Raw genomic sequence first — 27,584 nt, 5'->3', positions numbered from 1 at the left:
AATATTTGTGGATGTGGAATTCTTAATTTCAGAATGTCAACAATGAAAGTCGACAACAGGAGAGTGGTGACCGGAGAGCGAACAATCCTACTCCAGCATCTAATGGACAGCCACAGCAAAGGCCTCGACAAGTGGTGGAGCAAGAGGAGGAGGAGGAGGAAGAGCTGACACTGAAATATGGGGCCAAGCATGTGATCATGCTCTTCGTGCCTGTCACATTATGCATGGTAGTTGTGGTTGCAACCATCAAGTCTGTCAGTTTCTATACGCGCAAGGATGGGCAGCTGTACGTAACTAACTTTTTCCATAATTGCTTTTTTTTCCTGCTGTGATACTCTTTTTTTTTCTCCTCTGTATTTATTCTTTAACCAATGTTTCAAAATCTAGTTCTTGTCAGTACATTTGCTATTTTTTAAAAAAATAGCCTTTGCCATTCATTTGGTTTTGCTAAATCCCTTTTCCTCTAGTTCCCCAAAAGATACAGTTTTAGACAAGAAATATTCAATTTCCTTCCTTCCTTCCTTCCTTCCTTCCTTCCTTCCTTCCTTCCTTCCTTCCTTCCTTCCTTCCCATTTCTCCAATTTTAAATAACTCTTCTGCTTCTTTATGTTTCTTTGAACAAATACATGTAGTTATGGAATAGCATTGGATAGTTTCATTCATAAATAGGATATTGGGTGAATCCTTCTAAGAAACCCATAGAAATAGTGGATCCTCTTTCTCTTGCACTTTTCATATCTATTCTAGAGGGCTTCCTTAATCCGTGCTAACAGATGGGGTTTTGTTAATGCCCCTTTCTCTCATTTTGCTGACAGAAGCCTCCTATCAGTGCAAGCACAGTTCTTTGATTTCGTCTGTTGTGTTTTCACGTAAAATCGTTTGCATCTTCTTTAAGAATTAAATGTCTTTTAAAAATTAAATGGTTATTACCTTTATTGTTTATCTTTTTAACGTTTTAATATCATGGGAGGTCCTTGAACTAAATTAAAATACACCCCATCATCCAACTTGCATTCTTTTAGAGTTTAGGTGTGGATTAATGGACCTCAAAATGGCAAATGCTACCTGGTGTATGGCACCACAAAATTTCTTTTTCGTGTACACTAATGGAATGTTAACTCAAATATCTGATTGGGAAAGGGATCTTGGAGTCAGGATTTATAGCTCATGATAACCCATTGCATACATATTGCAGAAACCATAGAAGTCGTGTTTTTGGATTCATTAAAAAGGGACCTGAAAAAGGATGATCAAATAGAGGAAATGCCAGAGCAAGATAAGACCCTGCATGGCATGTACCATTGATAGATAGCTGAGTTGGCTGATGTTGGGAAATCCTGAGAGTGGCTGGGAAGGACTGCATTAAAAAAACGTTAATCATAGCAGCACAGATACAGGAACTAAGCACCAGATCCTTAGAAGCAGGAGTCTACTACAGTAGACAGGACCCAAGGTTCAGACCATGCAGCGAGGCCTCAGAAACAGTCCCAACACATAGTGGCAAGATGTGTGATGCAGGCAGGAACTGTGTACCCTGAAAGGCACAACTGAGTAGTTGGTGTTATGTAAAGGAACCTATGCACAGTATATGGGCCTTCCAAATCAAGATGGGAGATTCCACAAAACGTTATGAAGAATAACAGAGTTAAGATCCTCTAGGATTTTCAGATCCAGATGGATAAGCAGGTACTGGCCAGTCAATCAGACATTGTAGTAGATAAAGACCAGAAGACAGCAGTGGTGATTGATGTAGCAGTGCCAGGTGACAGCAACATCAGGAAGGAGTATGAGGAACTGGAGAAGTATCAGGACTTGAAGGAGGAACTAAAAGGAATAATATGGAAAGTAAAGGTCAAAGTGGTACCAGTAGTAGTAGGAGCATTTGGGGCTGTCGCCCTTAAGATGGGAGAATGGCTCCAACAGATCCCAGGAAAAACATCAGACCTCTCTATCCAGAAAAATGCAGTTCTAGGAACAGCCAAGATACTGTGCAGAAACCTGCACAGTAGAGGACCTGAGATTGAGAAAGACATGGCACCCATGCCTTCCATGTAATATGGAATGTAGACAGATGTATGACTCCTTTAATAATATGACATATCATTACCTGGGGAATTTTATTGTGTTGGGTCAGGTTTGTCTTGATCAGCATAACTTGTCTTGTATTTTATGGGACAAGGGTTGTTGTACATATTAAGCAGATTCATATACTGCTGCTGTGCTTTTGACTTCGTTGAAAGCTTAAAATGGAGTAGTGATGTGCATGTAATTCATCTCATAGCCACTAGATGGTGCATTGAAAAAACTTTATAAAGTGTTCCATATTTGTTGAATTCTTTTCAGATGAATTTAATCAGAAAATATATCCTGATTTAAAAGCATGTGACATATTTTATTTTGCTCTGCTTTGCGTTGTAGAATCTATACTCCATTTACAGAAGATACAGAAACTGTTGGACAAAGAGCTCTGAATTCTGTTCTCAATGCTGCCATCATGATTAGTGTCATTGTTGTCATGACTGTACTCCTGGTTGTGCTTTATAAATATAGGTGCTATAAGGTGAGATCAACATTATTTATATTTTCATTCAAACTCCCATTTCCATTTATTTATAATGCTATACTAGAACTTACTCTATTCCAGTTTGTAAAGGACCGAAACAATTGTTAAATCTATACTTCATCTGAGGATTAACTATGAAACAGCAGAGTGGGATAAAAATAATAATAATATACTTTTGTATTTTATAAAAGAAATTTGTAATAATGACCATCAGAAATTGGCAGTTAGATATTTTAAATCTTATTTAAAAATGATTTTGAAAAGGAAAAGACCATGAAATAAATTAAAATGATTTAATTATCCTGATATTAAAATGTGTTCAAATAACTATTAATTTAACCAGAGATTTGTTCCTTTTTTGTTTTGTTCAAAAAAAACCTTTATTCTGTTACATGATCTACATATTGATGCAAGCAAGTTTTTAAATTATATTTTAATGGGTGAATGGAATCAGTTAATGTGGACAGAATTGTCAAATGAAGCATGGTAAACCAAATTCTGAAGACCTGCCTTTATATACTATTAAATGATACCTTTTTTAAATTTTTAATTTCCCATCAATGTTCAAAATATCTATTGCTTATAATTTTCTCATAATAAATTATATTTGGGTAACTAAAAGCTTCCCTTATTCAAACCCTTTTAGAATTTTCATATTTCCGATCTCATAAAAAAATATAATATTCTAGTTACAAATCCTATCCTTATAATAATACTTTTATTTCTAAGAGTTATCTATTTTCTTAACCATATTCAAACGTTTAATAGTATAATATCCCATCCAATAGGTCAAAACCTCTTATTTTCTTCAGTCTTACTCTAGCTTTCTTCCTTTGCTAAATAACTTTCCAGGTCAGTGCATTTGAATCATCAGGTAATTCTTCCTCTGTTTTTGCATATATTGTTTGGAATGAGGAAGAAAATTTGATTGAAGTATTTTTATATTGTTTATAAACTTTTATATACTTTTACATTCATTAAACAGCCTCCATCCTTCTTCAGTTTTTCTTTTCATTTCTTGTTCGTCAATATTCAGCATTTCTCGTAACAGTTTTATCATCCATTCGATCAGCTCTTCTTCCTTATCTTCATATGTGTTCCGAGATCTTGACAAGTAAGGTATCTTTTCCATTTCCGGTGTTATCACTACATCTTATAATTTTTCATTTGTCTGTATCTGTTTGTTAATTCCTTCCTTTAGATCCCCCATCTTTAGATCTGTTTCTTCTAATTTCCCTTCTGTTTTCTGGGTTACTAGTTCCTTCTTTGTAGTCATTGTCTGGATTTGTAAGTTTAGGTTCTTTTATCTCATTTGCATTATTTTTACTCTCATGAAATAAAACAATTGTCTCTTGGATTGATTTCAACATAGAAAGAACATTTTCTTGTTGGTATATCAAGCTGGGGGCTTCGGAGACAAGTGTTAAAGATGAGTTTTTACCATTTGAGGCTAAGTATGAAACATCCATTTTGTTTTTGTATGTAGTCTTTATAGTCCAATAGGGTCCCCAACACAAATAAGCAGCCCAAGAGGTTTTTTTCCCCTTTTCCCAGCTGCAGTCTGCAAAAGTGAAAGTTTCTAGGAACAACAAAGAGTCTTATCCATTTCCAGGCATCAAGCCAGGTGTATAATAATAATAATAATAATAATAATAATAATAATAATAATAATAATAATAATAATAATAATAGTAGTAGTAGTAGTAGTAGTAGTAGTAGTGCCGTGATTCACCACTAGATGTCATTGATACCATCTTCCAGCTTTCCAAATCCAAGCCTATTTTACAGACGTTCAAATATCTTTTCTAAAAAAAAGTCTCAAAGGTACTTTTAGTCCCCAAATTTCAAAGCTATATATCTGTATTAATTCCAAATTAATCTTTTAATTTTCTCTTTTCCCCCCCCCCCAAAGCAATTTATTCACCGTTCTTCTTTTCCTTGGGGAGCAGAGCAAAAACTTCCCTTCCCTCTCTCATTGGGAAGGATTCTTTGATTTGGGCATTCTTTTTTCCAAGAGAGTAGAATTAAGATCATAAAAAGAGGGTAAAATCTCACCCAGTTCCATCCATGTTGTTCAAAAATTGCTAGTTAGTGCTTATCTTCGGTTGTCAGCAGCTTCTGACTAGCCACATGAATGTAGCCAGTCTTTTCCTTGCCCGTTTGGAGGGCTTCCTCAAATCCAGAAGAAGGGCCACCACCCCTCTGCGATCGACAAGGGTCCCCTCCTTTGTTGCCTCTCCGGGGCGACTTTCAACCCTTTTTAGGGTCCCCCGCAGGGCGAAATTGAACATGGAAGACAGAGCCCCATCTTCCTGTGCCCGGAATGCCACAATGCCTAACCGGAAGTCGCATCTTTAATTCTTAAAGCATGAAATTAAACAGTCATGCAGTAGTTGCCAGGATCTTAGATTTTCCTGTATGATCAGATAATAGATGAATAGCAAGCATTATCTACACATTCCAAATGCACACTATATAATTGCATCCCACAGTCCTTTAAAAGGGGCTTTAGGATTTTAAAAGTCTTTAAAAAGGAGTTTACAACATAGAGAGATTGTCAGAAATCCTTGGTATCTAAATGGGGCTTTGCATACAACCCTCAGTATTTCATAAAATGTTATATGAAGATGTTCTAAATTTTCAAATAACCATTTTTGAAATGGGCAATCTAACATCAAGTCTGAAAATTAAACCTATTTTTTATTTGTGTTTCAGGTGATCCATGGTTGGCTCATTGTTTCTTCTCTCTTTTTGCTTTTCTTTTTCTCATTTATTTACTTAGGGTAAGTATAGAAATATTTTGCTATTTAGATTTGTCAAAATGGAGAAGACGGGTTCAGATTAAGTATCCTTAAATCCTAGCTGCTATATTAAGATTTACATATAGGCAGGGCTTTTTTTCTCATAGAACGCCCAGAATGGAGTTCCGGCACCTTTTTTGGATGGAACCTTGTAGGGTAGGCAAGGCGGGCTGCATGAGATGTGTGAGTTCCAGCACCTTTTTCTTTTACAAAAAAAGCATTGCATATAGGGATTACATTTAACAATAACAAATGTTTATGATTCAAAGTTTTGTATCATTTTTAAAAATACCATTGGATTTCAAAGAAACAAAGCCACGTAAAGATCTCCCATTCTGTTAAAAAATATAGATATACTCACACATACATACATACATACATACATAGATACATACTTCTATCAATACAATGAAACCTCATTTCTTTGGGGACAGAGATGTCTATTATTTGTGAAAGTCATTTAAATATAATAATTTGCATCGTTTGTATAATAATTTTGTTATGCAAATAATACAGGTTGATGCAAACAAAATAATTTGTCATTTGCCAATCAAATAATGACATGAGCAGAGGTTTGTTTATGAAGTCCATTATATCAAGGTCTACTAAATTGAGGTTTCATTTGTACAATGAAAGCAAAATAATGCTGTAATGATGGTTCTCATGCGGCTGGTTTTAATTTCTATACTCTAATATTAGTACATATGTGCTTGCATAGAAAGATCAAAATTTATGGCTATCTTTAGAAGAGAGAGAGATCCTATCCACATGGGATACTTGTACGCCATGCTAAAGTCTGCATAGTTAGTTCATAGCTCGTTCCTCTAATACAGTGATTAGCAACAGAATTTTCTCCCCACCTTTCAGTGCAAATGGGCAGGTGAAACAAACAACCAGATTAGTTGTTGCCCAAATGATAAATGTGTAAAATATTTCTCCCTCCCCAAAGGACCCTCTGAGCCTTTAACTCTTTACAGGCAGGAACAAGAAAAGTTTGAATCTTGATTTCACTCTAAATAAAGACATGCATTTCATATGCAGGATTTGCCAAAAAAACTTTTGTAAGGGTTTCGTTAACTCTGCTGCAGTACATCTATTGATTAGCTCTTTGGAGTTTTTAGAAATCTATATTTGTAGTTTCTTGGCTGGCTGAGAGAACTAATACAGGTTACCACAACAATTGTAATGCTAAAATGAATTGCTGGTACTATCAGCATAGCTGAATAAGCTGTAAGCTGGCCATTTTGGGATACACTTTAAACTCTGTACACAAAAGGTTATTTTGAAATTGCTCTCTAATAAATTGGGGGAAAAATATCATCAGCAACTGTTAGGCTATATATTACCAAAACAGTGTTTATGTTTACAAACTTTATGTCCCATGTTGATTTCTTTTTCTACAATGCTATGCAGTCATTTTATTTTCTGTTGAATCATTTGGATTTTGGACCTCTATTTGGCATCGAAATTGTTGTTCACTTCTTTATTTTTTTATTATTAAATTTCCGTGCCACCCATCTCACCTAGAGTCAGCTCTAGGTAGCTTACAACCAATAAAAGCAACAAGATAAAACATTGGAACACTAAAGCAATAAATATTAACACTAAAATTGACTTTACAATTAAGAAAGATGGCAAGGAAAGGAGCAAGGTGCTTTATTTGAATAACACAATTTTATATTATATACCGTATTTTTCGGACCATGAGACGCACTTTTTTTCCCAAAAGTGGGGGGGAAGACGAGGGAGCGTCTTATGGTCCAAAGGTGATCCGTACGGCCAGCCCCAACCTCCGCAAGTGGAAAGTAAGGGAGATTGCCAGGAGCACGAATCGGCACGTGCTGAGAAATGCCGATCTCACGCTCCTGCACTCTCCCTTGCTCGGTTTCAGCTTCCCTTGCTACAAGAGAAAGCAGGCTGAAACGGAGTAAGGGAGATAGCCAGGAATGCGAATCGGCTGATCTCGCGCTGCTGCAATCTGCCTCGTTTCAGCCTGCTTTCTCTTGTAGCAAGGGAAGCTGAAACCGAGCGAGGGAGTTTGCAGGAGCACGAGATTGGCCGATTCGCATTTCTGGCAATCTCCCTCACTCCGTTTCAGCTTGCTTTCTGCAAGAAAGCCGGGCTGCAGGGCCGCCTCCGCGGGTACTGCTCTAATGCAGAGAGGGAAGGACAAAGAGGGAAGGAAGGAAGGGACAATGGGAGAGGGAGGGAGAGAAAGAGAGAGAGAGAGAGAAAGAGGGAGAGAGAGAGAGAAGGAGAAAGAATTTTTTTTCTTGTTTTCCTGCTCTAAAAACTGGGTGCGTCTTATGGTCCGGTGCGTCTTATGGTCCGAAAAATACGGTATATCATTGTCAAAATCACAAATATCTCTTTTAATATTTTGTGTTTTAGGGAAGTTTTTAAGACCTATAACGTTGCCATGGATTACATTACCGTGGCACTCATGATTTGGAACTTTGGTGTGGTCGGAATGATCTGCGTTCATTGGAAAGGCCCCCTCCGTCTTCAACAAGCCTACCTCATTATGATAAGTGCCCTAATGGCTTTGGTGTTTATAAAGTATCTTCCCGAATGGACTGCTTGGCTCATCTTGGCAGTAATCTCAGTGTATGGTAAGATTCCTCTATCCCCATTTTCAGTTTTGAGTAAAAGCCCTTGAAAACCATTTCAAAAAATTAGCTGGTATTCTTTTTATATTTGGGAGATCTGGTTATTTTAATGATTGGGGAGTCATATTATAAATCTGGGTCACACTTTAAATAAGCTTTGCAGTGGGGGGGGGGCTTTCATAGTATGGGTGCTTGGTTTCTCTCAATCTTACATAAAAGCTTTTGCTGTAGGAGAGGGAGTCTGTGTGAAATAAAGCAGGAATTACTCCAGGAGATACACATAATTCCTAACCATTGAAGATAGGATTGCCTTTCAGTTTTTTGACTTCAACTTTTACACACTTTTGCCACTGGCTACGACTTAACTATCAATGATCTAGTATCGTGTGCATTTCCCCCACTGCTCTTTGGGATGGCTATATGTGAGAGTAGAACCTGACCTGTATTTATACTGAAGCAGGTTTAGTTATTCTTTGAGGAATAGGACTGAGATCTTTTCTAACAAAAGGCTGTGTCAGTTGAGTTATGCAGAATGAACCCATGCGTTGTCAAGTTTAGAAATCTGTCACAAATGTTGTTGTATCATCTAGGAACATCTTTTGTCAAAGTGTACTTTCTGCCCAACTTCCCTCAATTGTAGAAGTTTCTGATCAGTTTTCAGTACAAATGCAAAATGTATCTGGGAAAGAGACTCTGCTGACTGAATTACCACCATTAGAGATGGGACTTGTTATGTCTCTTGCAATTTTATAGAGGTGTGGAAACAAAGTGTGCTTTATTATATACCATGTCTTTGAGCACCTGCTCTCTTTTACCACATATGTGCTAATGTTATTCTTTATAGAAAGAATTTATTGACTACAGCAGAATCCTGGTTTCCTTATTATTATTTTAATAAACACTCATTTGTTCTATGTCAGGGGTAGGCAACCTCGGCTCTTTTATGACTCATGGACTTCAACTCCCAGAATTCCTGAGTCAACATAGCTGACTCGGGAATTCTGGGACTTGAAGTCCATGAGTCATAAAAGAGCCGAGGTTGCCTACCCCTGTTCTATGTAGTATGAAAAGTATCTAGAATTAAAAGATGAGAATTATCTAGTCTGTCCTTCATAGATTTGGTTATTATTATCTGAAAATTCCTCTCTCCTTCTCTCCCGCAACTTTCAGCCTCCCCCCTTGGCACGCAGTTTCTTGCTCCTTTTCTCCCAAAGTATTCCCTACACAGTCTTTTCAAGTTAAAATGCTGACTCCAGGGACAGATTTGGTTAATTGGTCTTTGCATTTGATCCAGGGCATTCGATTCCCCCTTAAGCAACTGTAGATTCCATGTTAGAGATGAATGAATGTTGATCTGGGCTGAGAGTTGATACCCTGATTCAGTGCATATAGTTAGAATGCTACATACTGTTACTTGGAAGCTTTTGGGGTTCCCTTATGCATTTGGCTGAACAGTGTAGATAATTAGTTAGCTAAGTGTTAAGTTGCTGTTATTCTGGGGAAAAAAGTCCGCTCATCTTTGATCTTGATGGGAATTGAGGCAACTGCTGCAATACTGAATTGTAAAAGGAAACATTTATAGCATCAAAATAGTCAAATAAGCAAAATAAGGTGTGCATTTAGAATTAAAGCTTGCATCCCAATTTGTTAGATAAAACAAAAATCGTTTTGCAATAGTGGCAAATATCTGTAGCTCGGGTGTAGGGTGAGGGTGAAGGTTCGTTCTCCAAGCTTGAGGGTTGGTTTCTGAAAGTTTTCGTTACCAGGCTAGCTAACATCTTCAGCTGTCTAAACTCCTCAGAGATCCTTTTAATGTGTATGTTTGTTGTTTTCCTACCAGCATGATCATAGTAAAAGTTTTAAAAAATAAAGGAAAGTATTGCTTATACGCTTTTATGTTGTTGTTTTTAAGTACCTACCAAAAACTTTTCACAGTGTAAAACAGCTTTAGTTTTTGAAGTATTCATTTTCTTACACACACACACACACACACACACACACACTTTGATTTTCAAGTGGGAACAGGCAGTTTGGCAGTATTTTAAGATATGCAGACAAACAAGTTTGAAATACCATATCCTTACCAAGTTGTAAGGAATCAAATGAACTTGTACAACATTCTTCTTCTTCCGTATAAGTTCAGAAACAAAGAATAGCCGCAAAAATACATGCCATCAAATTAAAGTGATTTTAAATACTATACTTTCTTAAAATTCCTTACCATTGTACGTGTAGTTCTTAATGTAGTGTAAGTTTAGTAAATTTACTGACTGTTAGAACAATTGCCAAACCTTAAAAGAAAAGAAATTGTGTTTGGCAAGAGAGGTGTTTTTCCAAACTGGAGAAACTCGGGAATTTCAAACTGTTGAATTTTTCCTGAGTATGAAAATGAAGTAATGACATTTAATAGGTGTCTATGCCTCATAACATGATGTGGCTCTGTGGGTGAGTGCTGTTTCTTTGAGATAACATAAAAATGCTGTTTTAATTGCTAGTATTTGAGCTAAACCTAAGGCCTGCCCAAGTGCTTGTGTGAGGTTTCAAGTCTGAAAAAAAACCTGCTGCAGCATTGGGGGAGGCAAGGCAGGAATGGACTCAATCTCAGAGGCCCCACTGAAATGGAGAATTGCCATGACTTACTAACTTCCTTATGGATCCTTGCCATTAAATGTCAGGGATATCTGAGTACCTTCTATCCACAGAGTTTGGTCGACAATGGTGGAATTGGAAAATTGCTTTAACGAATAAGTAATTCTGCTATTTTTTTCTGACAAGGAAAGCTTGTCCTTGTTATAATGGGAGCTATACAAATGTGATTGCTACATTTTGGCTTAAAATCTGGAAGGGGACTGATCCCTGCACATATTTAAGTTAAAAAAAAAGCTCTTCTATAGGAAAAATTGTCCTTCCCAAAAAAGGATTATGGAAGTATGCCTGATGTTTATGTATGCCCTTGAATGACAACAAGTAGCATATAAGGTTACAAGTAAGTTGGTATGTGTATATGTACATAGATGAGATATAGAGATTGAGAATAATTTCATTCAGATTAGAGTAGGTGGCCTGTTTCATAAAGTCATACGTAAGGCATCCCAAAATATTACATGGCTGTATGAATTTTGATCCAGAAGGCATATAAGGGGATGGTGTATAATCAGAAACTGCTTCCCTCTTTCTTCCATTGATAGAAGCCTCTGGTAGACTAAAAAAACGTATGCCATGAGAAGGGTATCAATTAGATATCATGCTTTAATTATAAAAGGAAATGTGGAATTCAGGCTGTTTTTTCTTCTATATCCTTTATTTTCTTCTCTGAATGTCATTGTGCTAAGTTTCCTTCCAATTTTTGAAATGTCTTACGATATTTAATTGCTAGTGGTTTCACTGATTTGGTTTCGATCCTTATCCTGTACTACAGTAGCAACGAATTCAGGATTAAAAGTAATAATGACCACGTTTCTGAATCAAGAGATTTATTGTAGCACGTATCTTCATGATTTTTTAATTATTAACTATTCTAAAAATGTGGGGCATATCACAGGCTGGGCCATTGAACAGAATGAACCAAACAACATTTTTTGTTACAGTCTTTCATAAGGTTACAAAATACTGTATGAAAGTTCCATTACACAGTCTAATTTATTACATTCATATTACTAATTATTTCTTTCTGACCACAAAGGAGCCATTTTTGCACTTTTAAAAAAAAATATCTCAATATCTATCTTTCAGATCTGATTGCAGTATTGTCTCCCAAAGGGCCTCTTCGAATGCTAGTAGAAACAGCTCAAGAAAGAAATGAAACTTTGTTCCCAGCGCTCATTTACTCATGTAAGAACAGATTATCTGATGCTTGCTTTGAATTAGGGGGAAATAATTTATCTAATTTTCCGTGAGTCACAGTTCCCTTTCATAAACCTGGGCTGGACAAGATGCTCCAGTTAGTAGATTTCCTTTGACTACAGAAGCAAAAATGAGATACAGCAAACATCTGTTTAAGTATACCAAACTAATGACACATTTTCCCATTGTGGTGACTTTGCAATTGAGCAGTAATTCCCCAATATACTGTACTTTTAAATATTTATTATTAAAAAAGAAAAAAAATCATCCTATGTGATTCAAAATAGTTTGACTACTTCAGGGATTTTGATTGGTTTTATGGTACAGTGTAACAACTGATCCTTTAGTACAGTTTTGTGCTGAAATTGGGCCATGATAGAACTACAAGTTTAAAGAAGAGTACCTTTTCTATAATATCTGTTGGGTCTGCTGTCATTTACTTACGCATTTATAGTAGTAAAATAAAAAAACCTGTTTTACAAAGATATAATGCAAAGCTTATTTATCAGGCAATATGTATTCAATTGTTTTAATGGTACCTCGGTGCTCATCATTAATTGGTTCCAGGGGGCATGATGAGTATCAAAATCAATGAGTACCAAAAAAAAAATTCCTATAAGCAATAATGTAGTGAGTCACAGGGCAGCCAACTCTGACTTCTAGCTTGTGCATTGAATACCAAAGAAACAATTAAGTCCCAGGACAAAATTTTCACATCCAAATGTGTTGAGTACCAAATTTGATGAGCTTCAAAGCAGTTGAGTACCAAGGTACCATTGTATTAAAATTGTCTTTTCAATTTAATTAAAATGGGCACAAAACAGAAATAGAAAAAAGAGGTTTTGCTGTTGCCTTCCATTTTAGCAACATCTTAGATGAATTCATTACAAGGGTCACTGCAGTTTTCTGTGTGTTCAACACAGCACAGTGTTGCTAAAATACTTAAAATGTATACATAATCCTAAGGCGGTTAAATAGCATATAGCAGCAATAAATCAGATGTCTTCTTTTTTTCCATTAGCAACAATGATATGGCTAGTAAATATGGCTGAACAAGATACTGAAGCCCAGAAGGGAGCATCTAAAAATGCCACTTACGGTCAGCAAGGTGAGATTTTTTTTTAATCGTTGTGAAGTCGTGTGAGAAATGCAGAACGAGAATTGTCAAGCAGTTTCATGTTAACACTCTTACATTTACAGAAAGGCTTTGCTATTTAAATGCTGAATTCGTGTCCATCAATGAACAATAACAGTGTACACTGATTTGAAGCCGTCTGCCAGAAAAATGTTTCCTTACCATTTGTCCCTAGATAGTTTTACTTCAGAAATTTTACTTCACCTCCAGAAATCCTTGTGACAACTGAAGGGAGGGAATTCTACAAGTATTGGCTTGGGTCTTTTTTTTTCTTCCAACCTTAGAATGCTGTTTTAACAACACAGCTTCTACTTTTACACCTCAACTCCTTTTTAAAAAAAATCAGAGGCGGCTTCCATTTAATAATAATAAATAAATCATATAAATAAAATTTAGAAAAATCAATCTTTTACAGATCTGAAGAATAGGGAGAAAAATACTTCTCTACTGCACACTATGAAATATGTTTAACTGAGTATAATAAACACACTTGTAACTAGTGTGTTGGGCTGGTGCCTTAAATCAATATACCAAGTTGGCTTTCAAATAAGGTTTTTAAATTTATTCCGTGGTAAATTGAAAATGGTATATTTTACAATCATTTTTCTAGATTTTCTAATCCAGGGCTTTTCAACCAGTGGTACGGGTACCACCTGTGGTACATTGGCACCTGGCAAGTGGTACACGACTATCCTAGAAAAGTGGTAGCGGGGGAGGGGAATGAGCTGAACTGGTGGCAGCACCGCACAAGCCTGAGCGAGAGATGGCTGGAGCTGCAGGGCTGTCAGGGCTCAGTGGAAGCGCCAGGATCAGTGCCGCTTTCCAGCTGATCGGTGGTTCTTCAGGGCTGTCAGGGCTCCAGCTGGAGTTCGGCGCTGATCCTGGGGCTTCTGCTGAGCCCTGAAGAAGCACCAGTCAGCTGGAAAGCAGCACTGATCCTGGCACTTTTGCTGAACCCAGAAGAACGACCAATGTTGCAGCATCTCCAGGGTCTTGTGATTTACATTTAGATGCTTGCCAACTGATTCATATTTATGACAGTCACAGTGTCCCAGGGTCATGTGAAGTGACCAAAACTTGCTGCAACCACCCAGCAGAGGGAGGGGAATAAAAACCAAACACCACCCTACCCCACCCCCGCTGCCAATCCTCAACAGAAATGCTCACAACAATGAAAACCTCAGACAGGAGGAAGAGCGCTGCCGGGCAGGCAGGCAGGTGTTTCGCTCGGCTGTGGTTTGGGGGGGGGCACTTTTTTCAGTGCCATTGTAATTTAGAACAGTCACTAAGCAAGCTGTTGTAAGTCGAGGACTACCTGTACTTCATCACTTTTTCCCCTTTTTTTTGGTCATCAAGTTTTTGACACCTTGCTAGGTGACTGGTGGTACTTGGATGTTGCCATATCCTAAAAGTGGTACAATGAGTGAAAAGGTTGAAAAGCCCTGTTCTAATCTGTGCATGTACATTGAAAAGTACTGTTCTATTATATTAAAGGATACTTTTATTTCCACAGAATTGTGCATGAAATTGAAGTACAAATTTAAAGAGCATCTTTTTTTTAAAGAAAGCAAAATAATTAGTTCCTTAGATATACTTGTTTTGTCCTGAGAGCTCTTTTATTGCTCTTGCAAGTTTCTCAGCATATAGAACTATTTGTAATTTAGAAAACCATATGGACTTCTCTAGAAATAATAGGGACTGGTGGGAATAATAATATTCTATATTTGCCTCCAAAACAAGAGATCCTAAATACATACCATCAGTCTGTTTTACTGCTCCATTCACATAAAACAATAATCTAGTTGTCATTATTTCCTTGTTAAGCAAGTAGCTCACTTGAGATCTATCAGATTGCTCTTCAGTATCAGAATAGGATCAAATATCAGGCGAATGGGTAGACTATCCTCAGGCCTCCACTCTAAAAAGGCTAGCAGTTTGATAGCTGTTTATTTAATTGATTATGATATTTTCACTGCCAGGCAAGAAAACAATGTACTTGTAACATTTTTCAATAAATATGCCGTCATTGCATTCTTAGCATACATGTTGGTTGGAGGCAATGGAAATTGTAAGGAATTATAATAATACAACTGGAGCACCATGAGCAATTTGCTGCTGCATAGCTTAACTTGCAGGGATGTGGGGAATAGTATTTGCTTTTCCAGCTGAGGCAACAGAATGCCTTCGGATGGTGATAGATGCTTATAATGTATGTCACTGTCCAGTTTTACTTGGTTTGCTAAAACTCATTTGCAACCATTTTTTTTTCAATTCTACTTTCACTGAAGATCACTCTTACACTCTATATCTGTCAAAAATTAAGTATAGGTAGTCCTTGACTTGTAACAGTTTGTTCAGTTGACCATTCAAAGTTAGAAGGGCACTGGAAAATGTGACTTGTGACTATTTTTCACACTTAAGACTGTTGCGGCATCCCTGTAGTCACAAGATCAAAATTCAGATGTTTGGCAACTGACTCATATTTATGACGTTAGCGGTGTCCCAGGGTCATGTGATCACCTTTTGCAACCTTCTGACAAGCAAAATCAATAGCCAGATTCATTTAACAACCCTGTTACTAACTTAACAATTGCAGTGATTCACTTAACAAATGTAGCAAGAAAGATCGTAAAATGGGGCAAAATTCACTCAACAAATGTCTCACTTAGCAGCAGAAAATTTTGCACTCATTTGTGGTTATACATCAAGGATTGCCTGTATATACAAAAATTAGGATTTGAATGCACCTTAACTTATTTTTCATTTGTGTAGTACTTGGTTTTTGTTAGCTCAGTGGCAACAATTTTTTTTTCATCTATCAACTCATAATCTAATCATGTATTTGGGTGATGATCAAATGATCCCAGAGTGTAGTAAAAATGCCTGTGTATTTCAGTTACAGTGAATCAAAATCAGAATGCAGGTCCTGAGGTAGATGATGGAGGTTTCAACCCAGAATGGGAGCAGCAACGAGACAACAGGATTGGCCCAATACATTCAACCCGTGAAACACGAGCAGTGGTTCAGGCTCTTCCCAGTAATTCCCCAGCAAGCGAGGACCCAGAAGAGAGTAAGTAATATGAATAAGTAAAGGTAAAGGGTCCCCTGCACATGCGTGCTAGTCGTTTCCGACTCTAGGGGCCGGTGCTCATCTCCGTTTCAAAGCCGAAGAGCCAGCGCTTGTCCGAAGACGTCTCCGTGGTCATGTGGCCGGCATGACTGGACGCCAAAGGCACACGGAACTCTGTTACCTTCCCACCGTAGTGGTCCCTATTTTTCTACTTGCATTTTTACGTGCTTTCCAACTGCTAGGTTGGCAGAAGCTGGGACGAGTAACATTCTGTTTATATATATATATATATATATTTATATATATAAATCTAAATCAGCACAGAAACTTACTGTTGATTTAGAACTGGGGATGACAACCTTTTAGTTGCTAAAATGCATTACTTAATACTTCTAGGGTTACATGGGTTGCAAAATGCATGAGGCCATGTCCCACATGTAGGCAGAAGTTGGATGTTTTTTAGATAATTTTGAAGAGATTGTTGTTGTTTTGAAAACGCCCGTCTTTGGATTTAAGCTATAATTTTTATGATTCTTATCTCTAAATGGGACTGAGCTATATTTTCAGTAATCACAGTCAGAGAGAAACTCAAGGGATTTAGAAAGGAAACTTGGGCCACAGGTTACCTATCTCATCTTTAAAATGCAATTTTCTGGCCAAATTCTGGTCATTATGGAAGCAGCAGCTGTTATTTTTAACTTTTGGTATAAGCATTCTTGTTATGTTCCTGAAATTTCTTATCGTTGTCATTCTTAAAATGAATCGTAAACTTCTTTTGATGAATGATAGGATAGCAACATGTCTTGTGAGGAATTTGCTTTATGGAATTCAGCCAGTGTTATACATGAGTGATTTTTTGGGGAACTTGTTTGAACAGGTTCGTTTGGATGCCTGAAGATTTCAGGGAAATAAGAATTTTATTTGTCTTGGGCTTTCTATTCTGCTGGTTTAAAGAAACCAAGAAAAGCAAACCTAACTACTTAAATGTCCTGCTCAAGGAATGAGAATAAAGCAAAAATGCTTCATTTACTCATACAGCCACAAAAAGAGAGTACTCTTTAGTACCACATGTGAGTATCCACCTGCATTAGTTGTTCCTGGAAACCATATCAAATCTTGGAATAAATGTTGTCCCTCTTCCCATTGATATAAAAACTGACCTCTATAATGCTGTTTTAACAATCTATAGTCTAATAGAAAGTGAGAGTTTATTTGTTAATCAAAAATTGTTGTGCATGCAGAATGATCTGTGTAATTATTTCCAGACTGACAGAAAATATGTTAATTTTGATGATCCCTTGCAACTTTATAGCCAGAATTCCTCTTAATAATGAGGTATTTTGGTAGAAGTAACATAAGTTGCATTTTGGCAAGCCCAAACAGATCTCTGCCATCATGTTCCCAAGAGGACTGCTGTTACTTTACCTCAGTTCCTTTTAATCACTGTTAAATCACGATCAGCTATTTAGATTTTTTTTCCTATCCTTTTCGTAAGGCTTATGCTAGGTTTTGATTTCATGAAATTCATGGTCTTCTGAAAAAGAACTGATTGCCAATTCATAAATTCCTGTGTCATAATTATATCTATTTTTGGTTCATTTGTTCGCATCTTTGTTCTGCCAAAGATGCTTATGACCTTGAAAATGTTGTTGAGAAATGTGTTCCATGCAATCTTCAACTTCCGTTTTCAGAAGGATATTCTTTGTACAAAAAATGTGCACATTATTCTATGCCCAAACCATAATAAAGATCCAAGATTGAACATTTCCCTTTTTCACAACATATGCAGACATAGGCAGTAGCAGGGAATGGAGCAATGGAAAGGAAAACCTTAGGGAAATTAGGTGACAGACAGGCTGGTGAAATATGCTGCATTGGGATACCAGCAGTGGGAGGAGGGCTGGGAACACCTGAGTAAGTGGGTGGATGAAATCCGCCATGCTGCAATCATGTCCTTATTGATTAGAGCTTTGGGGTGAGGAACAAAGGACACAAACCAGTACATTTGGAAATGGTAACAGATCAAGGGAGATTCAATATTGAATGTGTCTCTTGTTCCCTTACTACTTGGTCAGATGAAATCTGTTGTCAGTCTTAAATTGAGAGTCATCTTTGGAAGACATTAAGGTCTATAGCAAATAAGTTTTACATAGAACAGGTGCTAGGTGCCAATGTAGAAGGCAGGTATCCTATTTTGGCTGACAGTGATCTTGTCTCCCAAGCAATTGCCATCAGAGACTTTTACTCCAGTATTCATTCTGGGATTAACTGCATTACTATATGCTACCAAAAAAAATGTGGCAATAAACTGTTTCTTTGAAGTCTAGACTGAGATTCTCAAACAGCTATAGCATTCCTATGTATATATTTTTTTTCTTATTAGATATCTAAATCTTAATTTCAGCTTTCTGGTTAGAGGTCAGGAAGATAATAATAATAATAATAATAATAATAATAATAATAATAATAATAATAATAATAATAATAATAAGAAGAAGAAGAAGAAGAAGAAGAAGAAGAAGAAGAAGAAGAAGAAGAAGAAGAAGAAGAAGAAGAAGTAGTTGTTGGAAGGGACCTTGGAGGTCATCTAGTCCAACCCCCTGCCCAGGCAGGAAACCCTATACCATTTCAGACAAGTGGCTGGCCAGTCTCTTCTTAAAAACTTCCAGTGTTGGAGCATTCACCATTTCTGGAGGCAGGTTGTTCCACTGGTTAATTGTTCTAACTGTCAGGAAGTTTCTCCTTAGTTCTAGGTTGCTTCTCTCCTTGACTAGTTTCCATCCGTTGCTTCTTGTCCTGCTTTCAGGTGCTTTGGAGAATAGCTTGACTCCTTTTTTGTGGCAGCCCCTGAGATATTGGAACACTGCTATCATGTCACCCCTCACCCTTCTCTTCATTAAACTACACATACCCAATTCCAGCAACCCTTCCCTATATGTTTTAGCCTCCAGTCCTCTGATCATCTTTGTTGCTCTTCTCTGTACTCTTTCTAGAGTCTCGACATCTTTTTTACATTGTGGTGACCAAAACTGGATACAGTATTCCAGGTGCGGCCTTACCAAGACATTATAAAGTGGTATTAGTACTTCATGTGATCTTAATTCTATCCCTCTGTTAATGCAGCCTAGCACTGTGTTGGCTTTTTTGGCAGCTGCAGCACACTGCTGGCTCATATTTAAGTGATTGTCCACTAGGACTCCGAGATCCCTCTCACAGTTACTACTATTGAGCAAGGTACCACCTATACTATACCTGTGCGTTTGATTTTTCCTGCCTAAATGTAGAACCTTACTTTTTTCACAATTGAATTTCATTTTGTTAGATAGTGCCCAGTGTTCGAGTCTGTCCAGATCCTCCTGTATCTTAAGCCTATCTTCTGAAGTATTGGCTATTCCTGCCAGTTTGGTGTCATCTGCAAACTTGATGAGTTCCCCATCTGACCCCTCATCATTGATGAAGATGTTGAAGAGCACTGGGCCCAGAACAGAGCCCTGTGGTACCCCACTACACACTTCCTTACATGCAGTTCCATTGAGGACCACACTCTGAGTACGGCCTGTCAGCCAGCTACGTATCCATCTGGTGGTGATGCTATTTAACCCACATTTTTCTATCTTATCAAGTAGTAGGTTGTGATCTACTTTATCAAATGCCTTACTGAAGTCCAAGTAAATTATATCTACAGCATTCCTCTGGTCCACTAGTTTTGTCACTTGGTCAAAGAATGCAATAAGATTTGTCTGGCATGATCTGTTTTTGACAAACCCATGTTGGCTTTTAGTGATAACTTTGTTCGCATCAAGGTGTTCGCTGATTTGTTGTTTGATTATCTTTTCCAGAATCTTCCCAGGTATTGAGGTCAGGCTGATTGGTCTGTAGTTTCCTGGATCTATTTTTTTCCCTTTTTTGAAGATGGGAACTACATCAGCTCTCTTCCAGTCCTCTGGTAGTTTCCCAGTGCTCCAGCTCTCAGGAAACCTGTTTTGTATCAGGTGTCTAAGGGCACTAATAACTTCTCAGTATGGAATAAATTCAAGAGTATCAATTTTGAGAAGAGATGGTTCAGTTTGGCATTATTTTGATTATCACACACTTAGGCCGATTGCTTTTTATTTCAGCCACCATGTACAGTTTTTCCTTCCATCTTTGGGAGGTTATTATTATTATGCATCAGTAAATTTTCATAATCAAAGAAGGATGTGCCTTAGAATTCCAAACATTAAAATAGTGCTTAAGAATTTAGGATGAGAGTCAAGATCCCTTCTGCTTTATGTTAATTAATTGAGTGTTTACTTCTAAGTGCTGCCAAGCTGTTAATTATCATACAAATAAAGGCAATAAGATCAGTTGGTAACCTGTAGGTTTAATTATAAACATAGGTTTAATTATAAAAATGCACTGTAAGTATATACATATACCTTAAAACATAATAAGAATTTAGTAGGAGACATTGAGGCAGGTATATGGTGTTAAATATGACAAGCTATCATTTTGAGCACAAAGTGCAATTTACCCATTTTCTCTCTCTCTCTCTCTCTATGCAGAAAAACAGAAGTTGTTTTTCACTATAAAGTTGTAATAAATAAAAAAAACACTGAAATGGTTTTGTATGCCATTTCATTGGCTTTAACAAAGACTAACCTCCATGATAACAGCATCTAAAGGCCAAAAAGATTAATCTTGTAGGCAGTATTTAGAAGCGTATTGGGTATCTTGTGTAATAAGGAGGGAAAGCAATAATAGAGGATTTGTCCAATATAGTTGCATTAAATGCAATATAGTTGCATTAAATGCTTAAATGGACTCCAGAAGATGGTAGAGGACAGGAAGGCCTGGAGGAATGTTGTCCATAGGGTCGCGATGGGTCGGACACGACTTCGCAGCTAACAACAACAACAACAAGTTGCATTCTCTGCTTCTGAGCAACATCAGGGAGGGGGATAGGTTGCAGTCCCTGGACTGTCTTTCATTTGGGTTCAATAATCACCAACAGTGTGCCGGAGCCAGCTCATAGTGGGTGGTGAGAACCAATTGTTAAATTTTCAGGAATTTTGGTTGCTGGTTGAAACAAAGCTGAGCTGTGATGCCCGTTGTGCAGATCAGCCGTTCTGTGACTAGCGATATGGAGGTGGCACTTTTGCTGGCAGAGTTCTTAAACACTTACTGGCACACAACTGATTAGCACCATATTTTAAAATATGATTCCCAGTCAGTTGTCCTCGACTGACAGTTGAATCTCAGTTCCTTACGGTAACATATGAAAATAAGCTTTTTGCCAACAGTGTGCATTCATTTGCTTCTTCCTTCACAGAATGACCAAATAAATCAGAAAGCTTCTGTTTAACTACGGACCTTTAACTAATTCAGACTGAAACTTAACCATAGCTTGAATTCAATTTATCTTTGTTTTCCGGACAAAACAAAACTACGTGCTGAACTAGAAGCTTTCTGTTTCGTTTGTGCTATGGAGAGACAGCAAAGGGGTTTCATAGCCAAAAGCTTTATTTATATCTTAATTTACTTTCCAGCTTATTTTTTCTTCATTAATCCGTTTGAAATTTGGAAGCTAAAAATATTCTTTGAGGTTTGTTCAGGCTCCTTGGTTAGATACAAACATGCAGATATTTGGCACATTGCCAAATATCAGAACATCTCAATAATAATAATAATAATAATAGTAATAATAATAATAATAATAATAATAATAATAATAATAATAATAATAATAATAATAATTTTATTTATATACCGCCCTTCTCCCGAAGGACTCAGGGCGGTGAACAGGGCAGATGTATAAAATACAAAAAATACAAAAGTTAAAAGGAATTAAACATAATGCCCGAGGTAAAAAACAATAAATACAAATATTAAGAACAATAAAAAACCCAACCCACCCCCCCATCAGGCCAAGCCGGCTTGTTCAAACAAATGCGTTTTCAGATCGCGTCGGAAGGAGCAGAAGTCAGGCGCCATCCGGAGCTCAACCGGCAACCGATTCCATAGCTCCGGGGCGCCCACAGAGAAGGACCTCCCCCTGGGGGCCACCAATCGACATTCTCAACTAGCAACCGATTCCATAGCTCCGGGGCGCCCACAGAGAAGGACCTCCCCCTGGGGGCCACCAATCGACATTCTCTGATCGGTGGCACCCTGAGGAGGCCCTCTCTGTGGGAACGCACAGGGCGGAGGGAAGTTGACGCCGGCAGCAGGTGCTCCCTAAGGTACTCCGGACCCAAGGTACTCCGGACCCTCTAATTGAGCTGACAGCAAAAAAAAATAATAGTAGACTTTTATGTTTTCCATTTCTTCACGGTCTTACTCAATGCACTGTGACAGAACCTAAATTGCTACATAGAATGGTTTTAATTTCTAACTGACCGAGGTGTTTGTTTGTTTTTTGTCTTTTGCAGGAGGAGTTAAGCTCGGCTTAGGAGATTTCATTTTCTACAGTGTTCTAGTTGGCAAAGCTTCAGCAACAGCCAGTGGAGACTGGAACACAACTTTAGCCTGTTTTGTAGCCATTTTAATTGTGAGTCTATTTCCCCTTCCCTTTCTTGTTGATGCCATGACTAGTTAAATTGTGTAATAATGCTCTTCCTTAGGAATTGTTTTAAACGTGTCAACTGGACAACTTCAGGGTTTTTTTTCTTACAGGTTTTTCTTTCTGGTTTTTTTTATTATTATACAGTATTTCCAGCATGGATATCCAATAATTCCTCACATTCCCTCCGAAACTTCATAGATGGATCGTAGTTTTTGCATTTTATCTCCACTTTCACAAGAAAAAGGGAAGTAAAATCTTTGTCAGGTCTGACTAGAAAAATACCATTCTCTAATAAGAGGTTGTAGAAAAAGTTCAGCCTCTCAGAGAAGCATCCATCTAGACTAGAGAGATTGCTAGTAGCTGGATTGGAATGATGCCCAGACTTGAAAGTGAAAATCAGAACTCTTAACTCAGAGAAGGAGGGATGAGAGAAAGGAAGCTTTCCTTTCTCACTCTTTTAAAAAGCAAAGTCACCGGAACACACCTACTGTAAGTGCAATCCTTCAGGCTTTTCACAGTGCAAGACCTCCCAGTGAGGCAAAATTGTGGAACCTGGAACAAATGTACCTGATGCTCAGAGTTGGTCATAAGCTTTTAAATATTGTCAGTTGCTTCTGTCAGGAATTTCTTGAAAGACGTTTGGGAATAACAAGTTTGAACAGATTTTTTTTGTATGTGTGTCTTTCTTAATATTCTGGCTTGAGATAATGGTATTTTCCTAATAAAGGAAGCCATAAAAAACTAGACACATCAGTGGTATAGGATGTGTAGGTTCCAAGGGAAAAGCACAAGAGTTCCATTTGCAGACACCATTTGCTTGAGACGTAGCTAAATGCTATGCACTTGGAATTCCAAATTATTGTCAATAAAAATAGAATTTCATAGAAGGAGCCCAATATTCTGCATGGACTAGGCTTTCATTACAATACTGTCCAAAATTACTAAAACTGTTGCTTCCGTGATAGGCTATTCTACTCTTAAGGAAAATGTGGTTATTAGTTGCCTGCTTACAACAGAAATGTCTACATAAGGGGTGGTAAAAGAATGCACAATGGTAACTATGATTAAAACCCTCTGTCTTTTCAGTATGAGTTGTATACATCACACCCATAACTGTGCCTGCCATCTTGACATACATGTAGCTGATGCCTGGCTTATATATGATAGAAACTAACCATCCATTTTTATAAAAGGTTTGGTGGGTTGCTCCTGATATTTAAAGCACAGAGTCTTTTTTTCCGCTTATCAATTTAGGCATCTCTGTCTTGGTTGAAAAAAAAATTTTTTCTACCCACAAAAGAGTCCTGTCTCTCTCCATATCCCTTGTAAAATAGGCTCTGCTATTCAGCACAGTGACAGAGGTGACAGAATGGGAATGTGGTTAAAAAGTGTGCCTCAATGGCAATTTATCCATCTTGATTTTCCCACCAAGTTTATGAACAATCCTTGTTGGCAGTTACCGTAGTTTATCTCTGAAGGACATCCAGAGTTGATTGCTGCCCCTGGAAGCAGGCAACTATCTAATAGTTTGAGATAAGAGCTCTTCCAATTAACTTATGTGGTTTTTTTTCTCTCTCTCTCTCTCTCTTTTTATCCCTAGGGCCTGTGCCTTACCCTCTTGCTACTTGCCATTTTTAAAAAGGCCTTACCAGCTCTTCCAATTTCTATCACTTTTGGGCTAGTTTTCTATTTTGCCACAGATAACTTGGTGCAGCCTTTTATGGACGAATTAGCTTTCCATCAATTTTATATCTAGCACCTTTTCAGCTGATCACCTGTGGACATTTTATTGAATTTAGCAAATACAGGAGGGAGAAACTATCTTCCCCTCATTTCCTAAAACAGCTGCTATGCTGGGCATTACTGGATTCTTCTTTGTAAAAATGGTCTCTTCACCCGTGGGTTTTCTGCCATTTGACTGCAGTCAGTTACATCTCTTTAAAAGAACAGTCTGTAGAAAAGATGTCGATGCTCTCATCAGCAGAACCTCAGCCTGGGGTTCCACTTTGCACCAATCAAGAATGCTGAGGGTTCATCCACTGTTAAGCGGTATGATGATAAATCAAGCTGAACTGCCTGATAAGTGAGTGTGATGCCATTACAGGAACTATCAGCGCTTGTAGCCTGAGGCCACTCGGAGAAGAGCAATTGGGAGGAAAGAATATTATCTTGTTTAAAGGGAAAATCAAGCAAATAATGTCTTGCACTTTGTGTTAGGTTTTTTTTTCTTTCCGATTTAATAGTCATACTTGCAGAACGGTCTGTATGCTCCTTGCCAGTTCAACACAGAACATACACATAGATTCTTCTGCCATAAATGTCTGGAAATTTGGGGTACAGTAGACATATCCTGGGATCCTTTGATTAAAAACAAAATCTCATTTCTTATTTAGCTATGTAATCTTATTTCTAGACATCTCCCCTTCCCTAAAATATGTTGAATATTCATTCAGCTTTCAAGTTTTATAATTTGCCAACAAAGAGGTAAGAAACTAAAAACTCAAACAGCAACAGAACATTGCAGTGAAATCTTGGATTTCATCTGACTTCATCTTTTGTTCTGATTTTTTATTATAATTCCTTGGGACCATTTTATAAGAAATGTATGTGTATATATATATATATATATGCATGTGTGTTGCAATATAAAATTAAAAAGAATGATACGTACTATTAACTGCCTCCCTCCCAGACTGCAGTAAAGCCATCTTGTGGGAATGAAAAATACATCTCAATTGAACATACATATGAATTTGTCAAATAAGTTCTATAATGATTAGAACCTAACTGAGCCTTGCTCATAAAAAACATTCAGAAAAATTGTGGGGCGGGGGAGGCGGCGCTGGAGGAGTAACTTAATTTTACTGTACATGTATTCTCTGTTCAAAATATCATTCCAGAAATTTCCTAATGGGAATTTCTGTTGAATGTACCCCTTTATTCAAACACCAAAAAACAACCATCAGCAATGGGGCGCTTCCCTTGGAACCCCATTGCATATATTGCCTTTCCTTATTCAACACATGTTGAGAATGTCATCTTTTAGTATTCAGAGGAAATTGGAGCATTTCTGTATACCTGCCTAGCTTGCCCTAAACCACTGAATAGTATCAAGCTACCTATTACATTCAGTCAGTAAAATGAAATTTATCTACACACACACACACACACAAATTATATTACTATTTTGTTTGTACTGATACTTTCTTGAGTGTCTTTGTTTGGTTTGAGAAGCTGGGATTGTAAATATATAAGACTACCAAAGAAGTCTGCCAAAGTCTGGTACTACTGCTGAGCTCATCCAAGGACTGTTATTGGCATTACAAGTCTGCAGCACAACTGCTGATAGTTTTATTCCAGAGATCATTTGAACCTGATAATCATACAGGTCACTTGTTATCCACCAATCAAAACACTTCAGTCCGCCATTACAGAAGTCAGTATAAGCTTTCCATGAATTTCAAAGACCCTTTAAAAAACATAATAAAAGTAGGAGTCTTCACTGACTTACTGAGCCATTTTTAGATCCTAATTCTTCATGTATGAAACTGGCCATTTCCCAAACATATTGTAACGTCTTCTTTGGGTCTTGGGATTTCTAGAATATTTCCTGGAAATTTTAATAGCTGTATTTCCAACTTTTTTGAAAGGCATCAGGTACGGTAGATTGTGCAGCCATCTCTGGATTGCAACAACAGCATATACTGCAAACAAGCTCTGTGATAGAACACTTCTTTGTGCAAATTGTTTTTTTTATTTAGGAAAGTAGTCATTTAGAGCAGAATTGCCTCTTCTGGGCATATTCATTTAAATGAAGGAATGGATTATTCTGCCTTACAAGCCCACACATGTCATATCAGATTTTGCAGATGAGAGTTGAATCATTGTCATAAAGCTTGTAATGATTCTACAGAAATATGAACATGTGTCTGCTTTACCCCAAATTATAAGAGCCAGTAGTTCTTAATGAACATAATGAACAATTAAATACACCAAGTATTCCCTGTAGGTTTTGAGCATGTATCTAAGAAATGAAAACAAATTCAGAAAAAATAGCATGTTTGTTGCAAGATGTTAGACTAGACTAGACTCAAAAGCAACCACTTTGGAGATTTAGCAAGCATTAACTTGGTTATAAATAATTATGACACAATTTCCTGGAAATCAGTTTAAATCTAGGCAGCTATAACTTGAACACCTTTCAATATCTTCTGAAAAGTAACAACTCAGTATGCAGATACTGTGTTGATCAGGCCCGTAAGTAAGAGTTGCCTTAAGAATCCCTTAATACAGGATAACTTCTGTTACCATCAAATTGATTCTGATTGTTATGGGACTATTTAACAGAAGCTTGCAAGTCAAAAAGTTTAAAAAGTTATAATATGAAAATGAAATTCTTGAACTTTTTTTTCCATTAGGCTTTAGAGAGATTGTTAAATGAAAGCTAAGTTACTATCTATAGCAGAATTTGAAATGTCCTAATTTTCCCTAATATTTGATATGCGATCAGTGTGTATTCAAATGCTAGTAATTACCTAACTTCTAAGGGCTGTAGTAAGCTGAAAAAGCAGAATATTTTACTATAAAGCATAATTTGGATGTCTTCAAAAGGGATGTCCCAGCTGAGATTCTATTGTAAATGTTGCTGATGCAGCAAGAGAAACATTACAATACATTAGGGAAAGATTTTTAGCAAGGATACTTGAAGACAGATCACTTTTATTAATAAATTATTTTTGCAGTGATGCATAAAGATCATCTATGAGAAATCCATAGCACACGAACCTGTAACAGAGGTGTGATTTTGTCTAGCTAGTATAACTCGTTTACAAGTAAGAATAGTGGAAATGCAATAGAATTGGATTTTTAGTCCTTTTTTTTTCCAGACACTGGTTTGTTGATTATACAAAATGAATGTGAATAAGCTTTTTAAAAATATCTTTTCAAGATATAATTTTGACAAGTTGTTGCTATTTACCTTGTATTTATCAATTATTAATAAATAACGCATGGATCCAA

The 27,584-nt window shown here is 37.2% G+C and overlaps 1 protein-coding gene across 1 annotated transcript; it reads left to right on the top strand.

Annotated features, from left to right (window-relative positions):
- Positions 1–27,584, top strand: PSEN1 (presenilin 1). The gene is made up of 9 exons (XM_083348643.1): positions 1–286; positions 2,419–2,560; positions 5,279–5,346; positions 7,756–7,976; positions 11,706–11,804; positions 12,838–12,924; positions 15,848–16,021; positions 22,432–22,550; positions 24,166–27,584. The coding sequence occupies exons 1-9, from the start codon at positions 198–200 to the stop codon at positions 24,319–24,321; spliced, it is 1,155 nt and encodes a 384-aa protein (XP_083204769.1). The 5' UTR covers positions 1–197; the 3' UTR covers positions 24,322–27,584.

Source organism: Vipera ursinii (genome assembly GCF_947247035.1).
Source record: "Vipera ursinii genome assembly, chromosome: 1".
NCBI classification, from domain to species: domain Eukaryota; kingdom Metazoa; phylum Chordata; class Lepidosauria; order Squamata; family Viperidae; genus Vipera; species Vipera ursinii.
This window is presented reverse-complemented; position numbering and strand designations above follow the sequence as displayed.

Coding starts and splice junctions, on each gene's coding strand:
- PSEN1 (XM_083348643.1), top strand. CDS start 198: ATGCTCTTCGTGCCTGTCACATTATGCATGGTAGTTGTGGTTGCAACC. Junction 287..2,418: donor ACGCGCAAGGATGGGCAGCT/GTACGTAACTAA, acceptor TTTGCGTTGTAG/AATCTATACTCCATTTACAG. Junction 16,022..22,431: donor AAGCGAGGACCCAGAAGAGA/GTAAGTAATATG, acceptor TGTCTTTTGCAG/GAGGAGTTAAGCTCGGCTTA.